General features: G+C 40.4%; 3 protein-coding genes across 3 annotated transcripts; all 3 read right to left on the reverse strand.

The window, feature by feature from the left end:
* Positions 1–6,271: 6,271 nt before the first annotated feature.
* On the reverse strand, positions 6,272–7,117 carry RNJ42_02619 (uncharacterized protein; the record flags this gene model as incomplete). The annotated part of the gene is made up of 1 exon (XM_071052784.1): positions 6,272–7,117. One exon carries the CDS (start codon positions 7,115–7,117, stop codon positions 6,272–6,274), a length of 846 nt encoding a protein of 281 aa, XP_070906631.1.
* Positions 7,118–10,744: 3,627 nt separating this feature from the next.
* On the reverse strand, positions 10,745–10,981 carry RNJ42_02620 (uncharacterized protein; the record flags this gene model as incomplete). Its single annotated transcript, XM_071052785.1, has 1 exon — positions 10,745–10,981. The coding sequence occupies one exon, from the start codon at positions 10,979–10,981 to the stop codon at positions 10,745–10,747; it is 237 nt and encodes a 78-aa protein (XP_070906632.1).
* Positions 10,982–13,264: 2,283 nt separating this feature from the next.
* Positions 13,265–13,975, reverse strand: RNJ42_02621 (uncharacterized protein; the record flags this gene model as incomplete). Its single annotated transcript, XM_071052786.1, has 1 exon — positions 13,265–13,975. The coding sequence occupies one exon, from the start codon at positions 13,973–13,975 to the stop codon at positions 13,265–13,267; it is 711 nt and encodes a 236-aa protein (XP_070906633.1).
* Between the last annotated feature and the right edge of the window lie 945 nt (positions 13,976–14,920).

The raw sequence follows: 14,920 nt of genomic DNA on the forward strand, positions 1-14,920 counted from the left end.
GAGTACTCCTGTAAGATATTTTGCACAAAAACTTGTAGTTCAGAAATGAAAGAGGTGATTATGTCCTTCCTCAAAAGATACAAGCATATAAAATTATGACATCAACAATTTGAGTGCGGTTCCAATGATTTTGTGCATAATGTATTGATTGCTCCGTGGACGGCTATCACTTTTGTGAGACTATTTATTTTTTTGTAGATGGTTACTTTAGTGGATTCATTAAAGGTAGATCTTTGTGCCACAAGAAAATTTGTTAAGATAAACCACCTAAATATTAATTCACATCTTTTTTAATCTACTACACAGGGTAACAATAATCAAGAATTTTTTACCTCTTTTGACCCGCATGTGCTTATATTCACCGGGTAACATAAACAACTATTGTAGATGGTAAGTTTTTGTCCAGATATAATTACCTGTTGAAGATTCAGAATAGTACAATATGATGACTCAATATACATAAAAAATGAAAAAAAGTTACGAAAGGGTATAAAGTCAGTGTTTAGGTGTTATTCTAACTGTGTATCATACAGTAAAATATGTTTGGAAAGATTTGACCGTAACAGATTTAAGTATAAGTCACGGTCCAAAATAGAAGAACAAAATCAAGAAAACACGGATGTAGTAAAAGTCAATAACAATGGCCATCGAAATGTTTTGAACCCAGGATAACAATTTCGATACAACTATACGTTCAAGATAAACAGGGAAATCAGTTGTTAGCTCTTTAGATTATGTTATTTAGAATGAAATGATAAAATTATTCGGTCAAATACACTCAAGTAATTTCTAATATACAGTCAGCTATTTCTACCGATATATATGTCTCTATACATTTTTTTTTTTACCTATCTTATAACCCTACTTCTAAAACTCTATGTGGACTTTTAATACTATTTCAGTAATGTATACAAAATTAAAATATCAGATTAAATATCAGATTAAAACATCTGATCTTTAGTAAAGCAGAGAACATTATTTATTGCAAGTTAGTATATAATGCACAAGGCAATATGTTACTGTATACCACGAATGCCAAAATACAGATATAAACGAACAAAACAATCAGGAAGTAGTTGAATCAGGCGAGTATATCCAGCAAAAGATTCAAAATCCTAAAAGAAATCAAATTTGTTATCAATAGCGAGTAAGAGGTAAAGTATGAGTTTTGATTGATAAAAAACTATACTAGTGAAATGATAAAAATAGCGACCATAAAAAGAATGTTATTGGACAATTTAGAGCCATTTGCCTCTTATTGAATACTATGGACAGAATGATGTTGATCCTGAGAGAGTCTAGTGTTCTTGGAGGAGGTATTTGAATAGACAGCGTAGTCAATATCATCAGCTAAGGTAGCAGTACAAGGGTAAGTGGTTGTGGCGGTGTGGGTCTTGCCGTCGCTGCCCAGAGTAGGGAAGAACGAGACGATGTCTGTCTCGGAGCTGCCGTTGGCCTCGTCTACCACGGTGGTGGTGTATGGGGATGGCTCTGAGTAGGAGTCTGTGTCGCTGGCGGTGTAGGTGGTTGAGCCTGTGTGGGTCTTGCCGTCGGTGCCGAGCGTTGGGAAGAAGGAGATCACGTCCGTCTCAGTGGTGGAGTCTCTGGTGACGACAGTGGTGGATGGGGATGGCTCTGAGTATGCATCTGTGTCCGACCAAGGGTAGGTGGTTGTGGCGGTGTGGGTCTTGCCGTCGCTGCCGAGCGTTGGGAAGAAGGAGATGATGTCTGTCTCAGAGCTACCGTCTGCATCCGTGATGACGGTGGTGTGGACAGGAGGCTCTGAGTATGCATCTGTGTCCGACCAAGGGTAGGTGGTTGTGGCGGTGTGGGTCTTGCCGTCGCTGCCGAGCGTTGGGAAGAAGGAGATGATGTCTGTCTCAGAGCTACCGTCTGCATCCGTGATGACGGTGGTGTGGACAGGAGGCTCTGAGTATGCATCTGTGTCCGACCAAGGGTAGGTGGTTGTGGCGGTGTGGGTCTTGCCGTCGCTGCCGAGCGTTGGGAAGAAGGAGATGATGTCTGTCTCAGAGCTACCGTCTGCATCCGTGATGACGGTGGTGTGGACAGGAGGCTCTGAGTATGCATCTGTGTCCGACCAAGGGTAGGTGGTTGTGGCGGTGTGGGTCTTGCCGTCGCTGCCGAGCGTTGGGAAGAAGGAGATGATGTCTGTCTCAGAGCTACCGTCTGCATCCGTGATGACGGTGGTGTGGACAGGAGGCTCTGAGTATGCATCTGTGTCCGACCAAGGGTAGGTGGTTGTGGCGGTGTGGGTCTTGCCGTCGCTGCCGAGCGTTGGGAAGAAGGAGATGATGTCTGTCTCAGAGCTACCGTCTGCATCCGTGATGACGGTGGTGTGGACAGGAGGCTCTGAGTATGCATCTGTGTCCGACCAAGGGTAGGTGGTTGTGGCGGTGTGGGTCTTGCCGTCGCTGCCGAGCGTTGGGAAGAAGGAGATGATGTCTGTCTCAGAGCTACCGTCTGCATCCGTGATGACGGTGGTGTGGACAGGAGGCTCTGAGTATGCATCTGTGTCCGACCAAGGGTAGGTGGTTGTGGCGGTGTGGGTCTTGCCGTCGCTGCCGAGCGTTGGGAAGAAGGAGATGATGTCTGTCTCAGAGCTACCGTCTGCATCCGTGATGACGGTGGTGTGGACAGGAGGCTCTGAGTATGCATCTGTGTCCGACCAAGGGTAGGTGGTTGTGGCGGTGTGGGTCTTGCCGTCGCTGCCGAGCGTTGGGAAGAAGGAGATGATGTCTGTCTCAGAGCTACCGTCTGCATCCGTGATGACGGTGGTGTGGACAGGAGGCTCTGAGTATGCATCTGTGTCCGACCAAGGGTAGGTGGTTGTGGCGGTGTGGGTCTTGCCGTCGCTGCCGAGCGTTGGGAAGAAGGAGATGATGTCTGTCTCAGAGCTACCGTCTGCATCCGTGATGACGGTGGTGTGGACAGGAGGCTCTGAGTATGCATCTGTGTCCGACCAAGGGTAGGTGGTTGTGGCGGTGTGGGTCTTGCCGTCGCTGCCGAGCGTTGGGAAGAAGGAGATGATGTCTGTCTCAGAGCTACCGTCTGCATCCGTGATGACGGTGGTGTGGACAGGAGGCTCTGAGTATGCATCTGTGTCCGACCAAGGGTAGGTGGTTGTGGCGGTGTGGGTCTTGCCGTCGCTGCCGAGCGTTGGGAAGAAGGAGATGATGTCTGTCTCAGAGCTACCGTCTGCATCCGTGATGACGGTGGTGTGGACAGGAGGCTCTGAGTATGCATCTGTGTCCGACCAAGGGTAGGTGGTTGTGGCGGTGTGGGTCTTGCCGTCGCTGCCGAGCGTTGGGAAGAAGGAGATGATGTCTGTCTCAGAGCTACCGTCTGCATCCGTGATGACGGTGGTGTGGACAGGAGGCTCTGAGTATGCATCTGTGTCCGACCAAGGGTAGGTGGTTGTGGCGGTGTGGGTCTTGCCGTCGCTGCCGAGCGTTGGGAAGAAGGAGATGATGTCTGTCTCAGAGCTACCGTCTGCATCCGTGATGACGGTGGTGTGGACAGGAGGCTCTGAGTATGCATCTGTGTCCGACCAAGGGTAGGTGGTTGTGGCGGTGTGGGTCTTGCCGTCGCTGCCGAGCGTTGGGAAGAAGGAGATGATGTCTGTCTCAGAGCTACCGTCTGCATCCGTGATGACGGTGGTGTGGACAGGAGGCTCTGAGTATGCATCTGTGTCCGACCAAGGGTAGGTGGTTGTGGCGGTGTGGGTCTTGCCGTCGCTGCCGAGCGTTGGGAAGAAGGAGATGATGTCTGTCTCAGAGCTACCGTCTGCATCCGTGATGACGGTGGTGTGGACAGGAGGCTCTGAGTATGCATCTGTGTCCGACCAAGGGTAGGTGGTTGTGGCGGTGTGGGTCTTGCCGTCGCTGCCGAGCGTTGGGAAGAAGGAGATGATGTCTGTCTCAGAGCTACCGTCTGCATCCGTGATGACGGTGGTGTGGACAGGAGGCTCTGAGTATGCATCTGTGTCCGACCAAGGGTAGGTGGTTGTGGCGGTGTGGGTCTTGCCGTCGCTGCCGAGCGTTGGGAAGAAGGAGATGATGTCTGTCTCAGAGCTACCGTCTGCATCCGTGATGACGGTGGTGTGGACAGGAGGCTCTGAGTATGCATCTGTGTCCGACCAAGGGTAGGTGGTTGTGGCGGTGTGGGTCTTGCCGTCGCTGCCGAGCGTTGGGAAGAAGGAGATGATGTCTGTCTCAGAGCTACCGTCTGCATCCGTGATGACGGTGGTGTGGACAGGAGGCTCTGAGTATGCATCTGTGTCCGACCAAGGGTAGGTGGTTGTGGCGGTGTGGGTCTTGCCGTCGCTGCCGAGCGTTGGGAAGAAGGAGATGATGTCTGTCTCAGAGCTACCGTCTGCATCCGTGATGACGGTGGTGTGGACAGGAGGCTCTGAGTATGCATCTGTGTCCGACCAAGGGTAGGTGGTTGTGGCGGTGTGGGTCTTGCCGTCGCTGCCGAGCGTTGGGAAGAAGGAGATGATGTCTGTCTCAGAGCTACCGTCTGCATCCGTGATGACGGTGGTGTGGACAGGAGGCTCTGAGTATGCATCTGTGTCCGACCAAGGGTAGGTGGTTGTGGCGGTGTGGGTCTTGCCGTCGCTGCCGAGCGTTGGGAAGAAGGAGATGATGTCTGTCTCAGAGCTACCGTCTGCATCCGTGATGACGGTGGTGTGGACAGGAGGCTCTGAGTATGCATCTGTGTCCGACCAAGGGTAGGTGGTTGTGGCGGTGTGGGTCTTGCCGTCGCTGCCGAGCGTTGGGAAGAAGGAGATGATGTCTGTCTCAGAGCTACCGTCTGCATCCGTGATGACGGTGGTGTGGACAGGAGGCTCTGAGTATGCATCTGTGTCCGACCAAGGGTAGGTGGTTGTGGCGGTGTGGGTCTTGCCGTCGCTGCCGAGCGTTGGGAAGAAGGAGATGATGTCTGTCTCAGAGCTACCGTCTGCATCCGTGATGACGGTGGTGTGGACAGGAGGCTCTGAGTATGCATCTGTGTCCGACCAAGGGTAGGTGGTTGTGGCGGTGTGGGTCTTGCCGTCGCTGCCGAGCGTTGGGAAGAAGGAGATGATGTCTGTCTCAGAGCTACCGTCTGCATCCGTGATGACGGTGGTGTGGACAGGAGGCTCTGAGTATGCATCTGTGTCCGACCAAGGGTAGGTGGTTGTGGCGGTGTGGGTCTTGCCGTCGCTGCCGAGCGTTGGGAAGAAGGAGATGATGTCTGTCTCAGAGCTACCGTCTGCATCCGTGATGACGGTGGTGTGGACAGGAGGCTCTGAGTATGCATCTGTGTCCGACCAAGGGTAGGTGGTTGTGGCGGTGTGGGTCTTGCCGTCGCTGCCGAGCGTTGGGAAGAAGGAGATGATGTCTGTCTCAGAGCTACCGTCTGCATCCGTGATGACGGTGGTGTGGACAGGAGGCTCTGAGTATGCATCTGTGTCCGACCAAGGGTAGGTGGTTGTGGCGGTGTGGGTCTTGCCGTCGCTGCCGAGCGTTGGGAAGAAGGAGATGATGTCTGTCTCAGAGCTACCGTCTGCATCCGTGATGACGGTGGTGTGGACAGGAGGCTCTGAGTATGCATCTGTGTCCGACCAAGGGTAGGTGGTTGTGGCGGTGTGGGTCTTGCCGTCGCTGCCGAGCGTTGGGAAGAAGGAGATGATGTCTGTCTCAGTGGTGGAGTCTCTGATGAGGACAGTGGTGGATGGGGATGGCTCTGAGTATGTAGGCGTATATGTTGGTGTTTCAATTATAATTATTTCCACTGGTGTTGTCTTGTTGTCTGTTCCTGTAGTATATGTTGTTAATGTTGTTACTGTTGTTTCTACTACATCTGTACCTGGCAGCATTGAGGTTTTATTGATCGGGGTTGGTGTAGGAGTTTCTACAACAATGATTGTTTCTGGTATTGGTAATTTACCTGCCTGTTTATAAGTAGTATATGTTGCAGTTGTTATTGTTTCTACTGTTGTTGGTAAACTTCCCTTTCCTGGTCGTGTAACAGTTGTGTAGAAACCAGTTGATGTAAATACTTGGCTCCACGGTACACATGCTGAACCAAAGTATTTTTCCCCCCATATATTGGAAAATGAACTTGGTAAGCAATCTAAATTCATACCTACATTGCGTGGATGTCGAACATCATATTCAGTGATAACCGATTGTTGATTGATAGTAGTATATTTGGTTCCAACAGTTTTAGTAGCACTTATTAATGCACCTGTTGCTTGATCTTTATATTATATAGTATTTAGACATCCTTCTGCTTCATCAACAAATGAAAAAAAATATGGAGATAAGTCTTCTATTTTTATTCCATCACTTATACCGTCTGCGCCGCCCTTTCTAAAAGAGAATTCGAAGCGTGCACGCTTATCAGCATTCAAGTAAAATATTCTTATAGGGTAGTATACACCCTTCTCCAAATAAAAACGATGAGCATGGAATGAGCTATGAGGAGGTAGGTCATCATTGCTATAAATGGCAACATATTTGAAATCATTAGCCGTTTCATCATACGAACAACAGTTAAACGCTATACCGTGTCCAATACTCACTAGTACTTCAGTGCTACCTTCAACGTAAAAAGAGTAATCTCCAGATTCGAGTGGTTTGAAGTAACCATGCAGAAGCATAGAAAAATTTGTGGTGTGAAATTCTTCTTTGTAGTTGTACGCAATAGGCAAAGTGCTGAGTTGTGGGACACAGCTCATACTGGAATCTATATCAAAATCAAGTGTTCCACCTTCTCCTGGTTTGCTGGCCACACCTTCTACTTTTGCGATAAGTTTCTGTTCCTTGAATCCGTAGCGCGGGTAGTTTGCATATTTAAAATTGTCATTAACACAAGCTGCAGTTCCTAAGTCATTTGTGTCGTATTCTCGACAATCCAGTGTTCCATCAGGACATTCAACTATTGGGTTCAGATAAGGATATTCATAAAGCTCCATAGTCAGCCCTTTAGACTTTGGATTGACAGAACCACTGCACCCGTTAATGAAAACGTCTCGGTAAATATACCCCGAAACTAAACTGGTTTTTAGGAAAAGAATATAAATCCAAAAAAATAATTGGCGTGTTACCATGATTTAGATTCGTTAGAGTTCTTTTTTAAAATTTATTTTTCGTATTAAGGATGAATATATAACCAGAAATCCAACATTAATTAATATATTGTTTCGTCTTTGACTTTTTATATGTATTCATTTCAAAGAAATGCAATGATTTCCAGTTTTAATTATTTGAAATGTTTTTATGATTTTTGCTTTTTGTTTTTTGCCGTTTGCGAATCAGAGAACTGTGAAAGATAACAATATGTCTAATAAGTTGATGTATATGGAAATTGGAAGTTTTGTTAATAAACACAACGTGGCATTTATTGTGATTATTAAATTGTGTAAATATAGTTTCATTCTCGCTAACAAATGTGAAAAATCCCAAAACAACAACAACATAAAATAACAGAATTGCTGGCTGTTTTTTATTGTCCTTCCAATTAAAAATTCAGAGAATGACGTAGAAAAAAAGAATATTGTAACCTGCCTATTCCGGTTACAGGTAGAGATTGCTATTTTGTTTCCTACAAACATTTTTTTCAATGTTCTGAAAAAAAAAACAATAAAAGGTCTAGTCAGTCTCCCTTATTATGGTCGTACTTGTTATCACTTTCTAGTGTTAAGTTGCTTCTTTTCTTCTTTTCATATTCTATATGGTTGTGTCAATTTGTAAATATTCCGAACTTGTTCCTCAAAGGCTTGTTGGATTAAATTGTTTACTATTATTCAGCATATGTTGCCATCAAATCTTAACAATTAGTCCCTATAGATCAAATTACAAATCAAAGTTGTTAGCGGTCGACCTATTTTGGTTCACATTAGTAATAAAATTGCCATTTGTAACACATGTTACATTTCTCAGCTTGTATTCTTTGAAATATGGGAGTTAAACTACCTTTTAAATATGTTAAGATATAACGCAATCGTACCCTAAATTGCACAGAATAAAGAAATGTGGTATATTGTATTGATTTCTTTCTTTTCTTTGTATTTTCAACTTGTGAAAGCTAAGTATGCAGTAGCCATAAACTTGTCGCAAACTAACAAATTAATCTATTTCTAACAGAAAACCGGAAAAAAAAGAAACAAACTACTAAGATGACCAACAACGCAGTTAAACAAAGTTATTTTGCCGTTACCTTCCATTCCGCTCTCTGAAGTAATTGTGCGAATTCTTAAAAGAAAAAGTACCATTTAGTTGGAGATATTATGTTAGTTTTATTGTCATTTCTTTTCTTCTATGTTTTATTTTCCTTTTCGCTGTGGTATTGTTATCTGACCTTAAATGCTATTAGACTATTAGTACAAAGATTTCTGTGCCTAATTTTGAGTGCGGTTCTTAACTTTTTTTCAGTAATCGAACATTTCTCAATTATCCTAAAAATATATGGTCACTGGACTGCAATTTATGGTGATGCATAAATTTAATGTCCTTTACGTGTATCTGGTCGGTTCTCCTGTGATTTAATTAATAGGTGTTCTTTATAAAGTTAAAAAATAAAAAAAGCAGAAATATGGAATACACAATACTAACCCATGTTCTGATGCGGCAAAACTTTTGATAAGACATTTATTTATCAGAGATGCAAGAGCAAAATGAGATCCGCTGCACCGTCTCTCACATTAATTATACCAGATATTCACATCAATATGTAGACACATTATATTGTTAACTATTTCTATTATTGCCTCTAGTTTCCAACATAAATAAAAATGATGAAAGTGCCTTTCAACAACAAAAGAGCAACACTTATGAAGCCATAAATAAAACTTTCTGCCTAAAATTTCTTTTTCCACGCACAAATTTACTGAAAAGTTAGTTGGTAAGATTACATAGCAACATATTTCTTAGTTGCTATGAACCGCTACGGCATCACGATAAAATGTAAATAGAAAAAGTGAGGTTAATATAACTGTTTACGATAGAGAATGACCTTAGTCATATCAAAAAGCGGTATTTATATACCAACCCAAGAGAATTGCAGCACTATAGTTTCCACACAAATATGCAAATTCGAAAACGAAATGTAGTGGCTTGCTCACAAATCGCATTCCGTCATTTTGCGTTTTGATTTTTTTGCTGCTTTCACGGATAGCCTATTTAAGATTTGCCAATAGATTCTTTTGTGTTTATATTGGAAGAATAAGTATACCCACTTTGTCATCCGATATGTATGATTACGGTGGTTATTTTGACCCTTCGACTACAATTTTTATTCCGTGGTTGTAATTGTTCTACCAACCCTCACTTTCATTATTTGTTGTATCATCTGAAAAGCATTTAGGTATAATGTCGAGCTTGAACTGTGTAAGGTTTTTTTTTATATTGGTAGAATTCAATCATTATCTAAAATTCAAATAATGGTTTAATTTTCTTTTGATCTATATATTAACATAACTCTGATATATTTCTAATATTCTTCAGGATATCCTTTATATACTAAGTACTTTTAAACAAGAACTATAACATAGTAATTTACCCTATAAATTTCATGGAGTGTATTAAGATCTTTCGGTATATAGTGGTTTTAGGATCCTTGAGATAGTAAGAAATATTCGATTTTAACCCATAACAACCTATTTCTATGCCCAATTTTTGTCCTCGGCATGATAGTACGTAAAAAATAGTTTTTCAATCTTCTTTTTGTTTTGGAACATTATACATTAACTATTATGTACACTTCTTCGTGATAGTTGTGTAGTTTCAAAAGTCTCCATTCGGTTTAGCAGTGGTGACAAGGTTTTAAAGACAGGAGGACTATAATGGAATTAGTATACAGTTACCAATTTCTTTATAAATATTCTCTTAAGCACTGTTAATTGGTTAAAGAAACAAGCGTTAACTAGTATAAACAAATTATGTTGACTTATTGTGAAGAAAATTAATGTGTTAATATATAAGGGGTATTGATAGATCCAACAATCACTCTGTTACTGCCTGTTACACACCATTACAATACTATATATTCGTTGCGATAAATACAAAGATATAATACTATTGTAAGTTATTAAATAGATATACAAATATATTTTTTTTTCTGATATTCTACACATCTCGAATATTTAGTTATTTACTTATCAGTTTGTCACTCGTCTACCAGGGTGGTGGTGAAGGCAGGAGGCTTTGAATAAGATGTATTTGCTCCAGTCGTTTCTATTATTACTATCAATTCTGGTGTGGTTTTGTTATCAGAACCTACAAAATATGTAGTGTTTATTGAATAATTGTTTGAATGGTATTTGTACCACTTGTATAAGATGTACTGGTTATTGGGTACTGCGTTGGAGTCTCCACTATAAATATTGTCTCAGGTGTTGTTAGAAGATTTGTACCAATAGTATGCGTTACTATTGTACTTACTGTTGTAGTAAACATGTTATCACCAGGCCTTGTAGTTGTTGTGTTAAATCCTGTTGGCTTTGGATAAACACTTTCATTTGGCACGCAAGTTTGACCCAAAGGGTCATAAAATGATCCTGAATGACATTTTGATGATTCAGAACATGGCTCTTCTATGTAATATGTTGTTTTAGTAATAGGTAATTGAGAAGCTGAAGGATTAATAGTATTATATTTTGTGCTTAATGTCCGGGCCACTCTTCCTGTAACACACGTAGTTTCGTAAATTACTTTACCTGGGCAACCATCGACTTTATCTAGTATATAAAAAAAAAATACTGTGATAAATCGGTGATGTTCTTACCAGAGTTCCCTGGTTTATCCACGGAAAGATCCAATTTTAAACCCCAGTCACGATTATTGTAAAAGAGTCTAATAGGATAGTATGTGTTGTTATCAAGATAGGCAGTAAGTATTGTAACCCTAGATAGAGTATATTTGATAGTTTCCAAAACTATCACCCGTACTATCTTGATTGCTACAATCAAAAGCATTTGAAGCTCCAAAATTCATGAATAATAAATCATTAGCCTTAACATGAAATTTATGACTGCCAGAAATGATAACCGTACAAAAACATTGTAAAGATGAGCATATCTAGCCTTTTATTGTAGTTATAAGCAGAAGGGAGCGTTGATTGCTGTGGTTTACAAGCAAATTCGGGATTAAAATCAAAATTATGGCACCTGACACCCCTTCTACCTTTGCAATAGGTGCCTCTTTTGGAAACCAAATCGTGGAAAAACGACATCCTTATAAGCAGGATCCCAACAATCATCTCCATTTTTTTTTAATTGATACTCGTATAATTCCATGTGTAAACCATTTGCTATAGGTAAGCTGTCAGGTGAACATCCTAGGATATGGATTTTGATCCTTACCTAATGCCAAAAAAGCATTAACAATTACTACGGAAAACCAAGAAACTATTACTTTCATCATTATCTTCGTTTTTGTTATATGTCCTGGCCTTCAAAACTTATGATAAGAAAGAATATGGTATGACATTCTGCTCGATCATCCACTTATATATAAATAAAATTACTATATTTCATTTTTGAGAAAACATGTTCTCAGGATGTATTTTATACCACCTTCCTAAAATGTAAACGCAGGAGATCATACAAACTAGCACTAAGGTTTCACCTTGATAGTTTGTTAGAAAATTGAGGGAGAAAAAAATAATGAAAGCCTTTTCAGTACTGCACGTATGCACCATAATTAAAACACACTTGGATTCGTGCTGGTATTTCTGAATAATAATATATCATTAAGCCATTTGTTCCGCATTAAATTTTGTACATTTTTGTATCGTTCCCAAATACGAAATAAAAGAAGTAAAAAGTAGTGTTGTTAGTTCTTAATATGATGTAGCTACCAGTTTATCTGTACAGAGCTACTTCTATAACACTGCCTGATCAGTATTTATCAACTTCAGAATGCAAAAATTATTATCTACATTACGTCACGAAAGATATAACTCGAAGGTACCGTTTCTTTTCTCTACCTTCATTCCCCACATCATATTCCATATGATCTCTTGTAACCACAGAGTGTTTGTTGCTATGCAACAGTTATCGGCAGTATTCAGAATGTCAAAAAAAGAAAAGGTAGTCCATTAACTTCTAATAATCTTAGCTTCATACATACCCGGTTTTTCTGTCTAACCGAAAATTCCGCAATTCCGTACTACCATAGTACTATGCGCGATTGAAATAAAAGAGATGTAGCAGCATGCTCATTCACCACTCTCTTCATTTGTATCTCTTTCTGATCTCTATCTCCTATGCTTTCATCAATTAAAGTTTTTGATGTACCTGATTCAAGTTATTCTTGACAATATCGTTATCTTTCTTTTTTCCCAGCTGCCTTTCGCCACCCCCTTAAGAATCTCCTTTAATGGGGCTGCACGGCAATAATTTCGTCGTTGCTAGTTAACAATTCGGTATGTCTAACAAAAAGGCGAAAAATAGAAAATGGGTGGCTAAATAACTTAGAACGATTGAGAAGTATCGCAGTTTATAGGTTTTCCACGATCATATTCCGATTTCACGTTCCGAGATTCCACGGAAAAAAACCGATTTACGAATAAGAAAAGATGCAAAATCTGAACGTTATTCACTTTAAATATAACCTTTAGTTTTTTTTTGTTATTTTTTCCATGTTCCATTGTTATTAACAATCCTTAAGAGACTCTTCTATATACAGAATACTTTCATGGCATGAAAAATCTCACAGGCAGACTTCCCTATAAAATTTACGGGGTATTTCAGCATTTAACTGTTTAGAGTACATACGATCATAAATAAGTATGTGGTTTTGTCGCATAACAACCTGTGTTGAATATAAAATTTTTATCCTCGGTTTGATATCGGAAAGGGATGTTCTTTATTTATTCGGGCGCACAAACGCATGGACATATTTGAACCAAACAATAAGAGAAATTTGCAAAGAGAGAGAGTTCCTTTTATGTTTTATGTGTTCAATTACCTGTTGTACGTGAACTGACCCTTTTTTACAAGACAGATAGAAAAAAGCAATAACTAATGCTAACTTGAAGATATCTAAAGACTATTTGGTACTTATATAAAGGTTTACTGAATAGAAGCTACTAAAAGGAAGTAAATGTTAAAATTTTCTTTATACTCCATGGTGTTTTCGTAGGTCATAATTTACATTTATAGAATAAAAAACAGGAAAAAGGTTAACTATTAACATATAATACCAAAACCAAAATGGAACTGACACTAAATACTCTACGAAACGCTGATACCTCTTTAATAGCAATTAAACGATATAAAAATAACAACTGCAATAATTAACATATTATTAGTACTCTTATAAGTACTGGCATGACTTATTTCCGGTATTTTTGTTCCTGTTTGGCCAGAGAGATAGGAAAGCTCCACGGAACTCGAATCCACATAGCTACCATGGTGACCTAAATATCCCGAAGATGTTATAAATTCAGATGGTTCGGCAGATTTTGATACTGTAGATATGTCTGAAAAATCTGATGGTTCTACTGTATCGAAGATATCTGAGGTGTTAGATGACTCTTCGGAACCTGAAGAACCAGAGTCACCTGGAGAGCCTGGTTCACCTGCCTCACCTGCCTGACCCGAAGAACCAGACTCACCTGATTGACCTGGTGAGCCCGAAGAGCCTGAAGAACCAGATTCAGAGGAACCTGGATTTCTCCTCACTAACATTTTAGAATTAGATTTAATGGAGGCTAGAGTGTAGGAAGAAGAACAGTCGGAAGTGGGTACACAGGAATCACTATTCCTGGGATCAGACATCATAGTGTGAGAGGCCCATAACCTCCTCTTTGTGCTCTCACATTTATCACTTGCAGTTTCATGTACAAAAGCTGAGGTAGAAATTTCATAAAAAGGTTTTGCAGAAAAATCAAGTTTGGAAGCCTCGGTAATGCATGACCCTAATCTATCGATGTTCTCTGAGGAAGTTTTTATACCAAATACCATTAAGGAGTTCCATAAAGGAAACAAAAAAGTAGCAAGCAGTTTCATCAAGATCGATACTATTTTTAATAATAATCCATATTGTTATTTTTATTTATTTTTATTAAGATAAGATATAAAGAATACAAATATGTTGATGAACTCATCATGGATTAACTAAGTATTTATATACCATAATTTTATTGTTTTTTACAAAGCCAACTGGGATGCCACAAAAACGAAAGGCTGGTTAAAAATAATCCAGGTAAATTTTCTCAATGATTGAAACATATCCTCAATAGATATCTATAATATACAGAGCAGCATAAAAGCCAAATCTTTTGTAAATGAACAGGTTATATTTGCATGTGAATAACATCATATTAGTACTCAGCAATAAATAGGCGGGGAGGGGGGCATATGGTCGAGGAAATTTTCCTTTGAGTAATTGGAGTAACATTTCTCAGGTATTTACATTTATTTTGTGCGAAAGTAGGGGTATTACTATATAATGTAACTTTCTCTAACTAAATATAATATCTTGCGTCATCTCTTGTCACTTACAATTATAAGAATGTTTATTGGTTGGAACAGTGAATGAAGTTAGTTTTATACAAAACTGAGGTAAATTTTTCAGTTAGGAGGGGTTAAAAATTGTAACGCATAATAAAGCTGCTGAAAGCAATGAAGCTATCGGAAAGGGAACAAGCACAAATATAAAATATCAAACAAAAAAAAATACGATAACAATTTCAAGAAGAGCATCATGCAAGCCTATTATATCAGTGAATCAAATGGTACTTATTAGGTTCTTATCTCTGAGGTTATTTTGCCGTGCTTAGTTCAAGAAAGGCACTGACCCAAATGACTAATAGAATTGAAAAAAGTTAACGATAAGAAAAGAAAAAAAGTAAACATTAAAAGCCATAAAATTTCTTTCTACCATTTAAAGGTCATGTATTCTACTTT

Source organism: Nakaseomyces bracarensis (assembly GCF_045282275.1).
Source record: "Nakaseomyces bracarensis strain CBM3 chromosome Unknown Scaff9_0, whole genome shotgun sequence".
Taxonomy (NCBI): Eukaryota; Fungi; Ascomycota; class Saccharomycetes; order Saccharomycetales; family Saccharomycetaceae; genus Nakaseomyces; species Nakaseomyces bracarensis.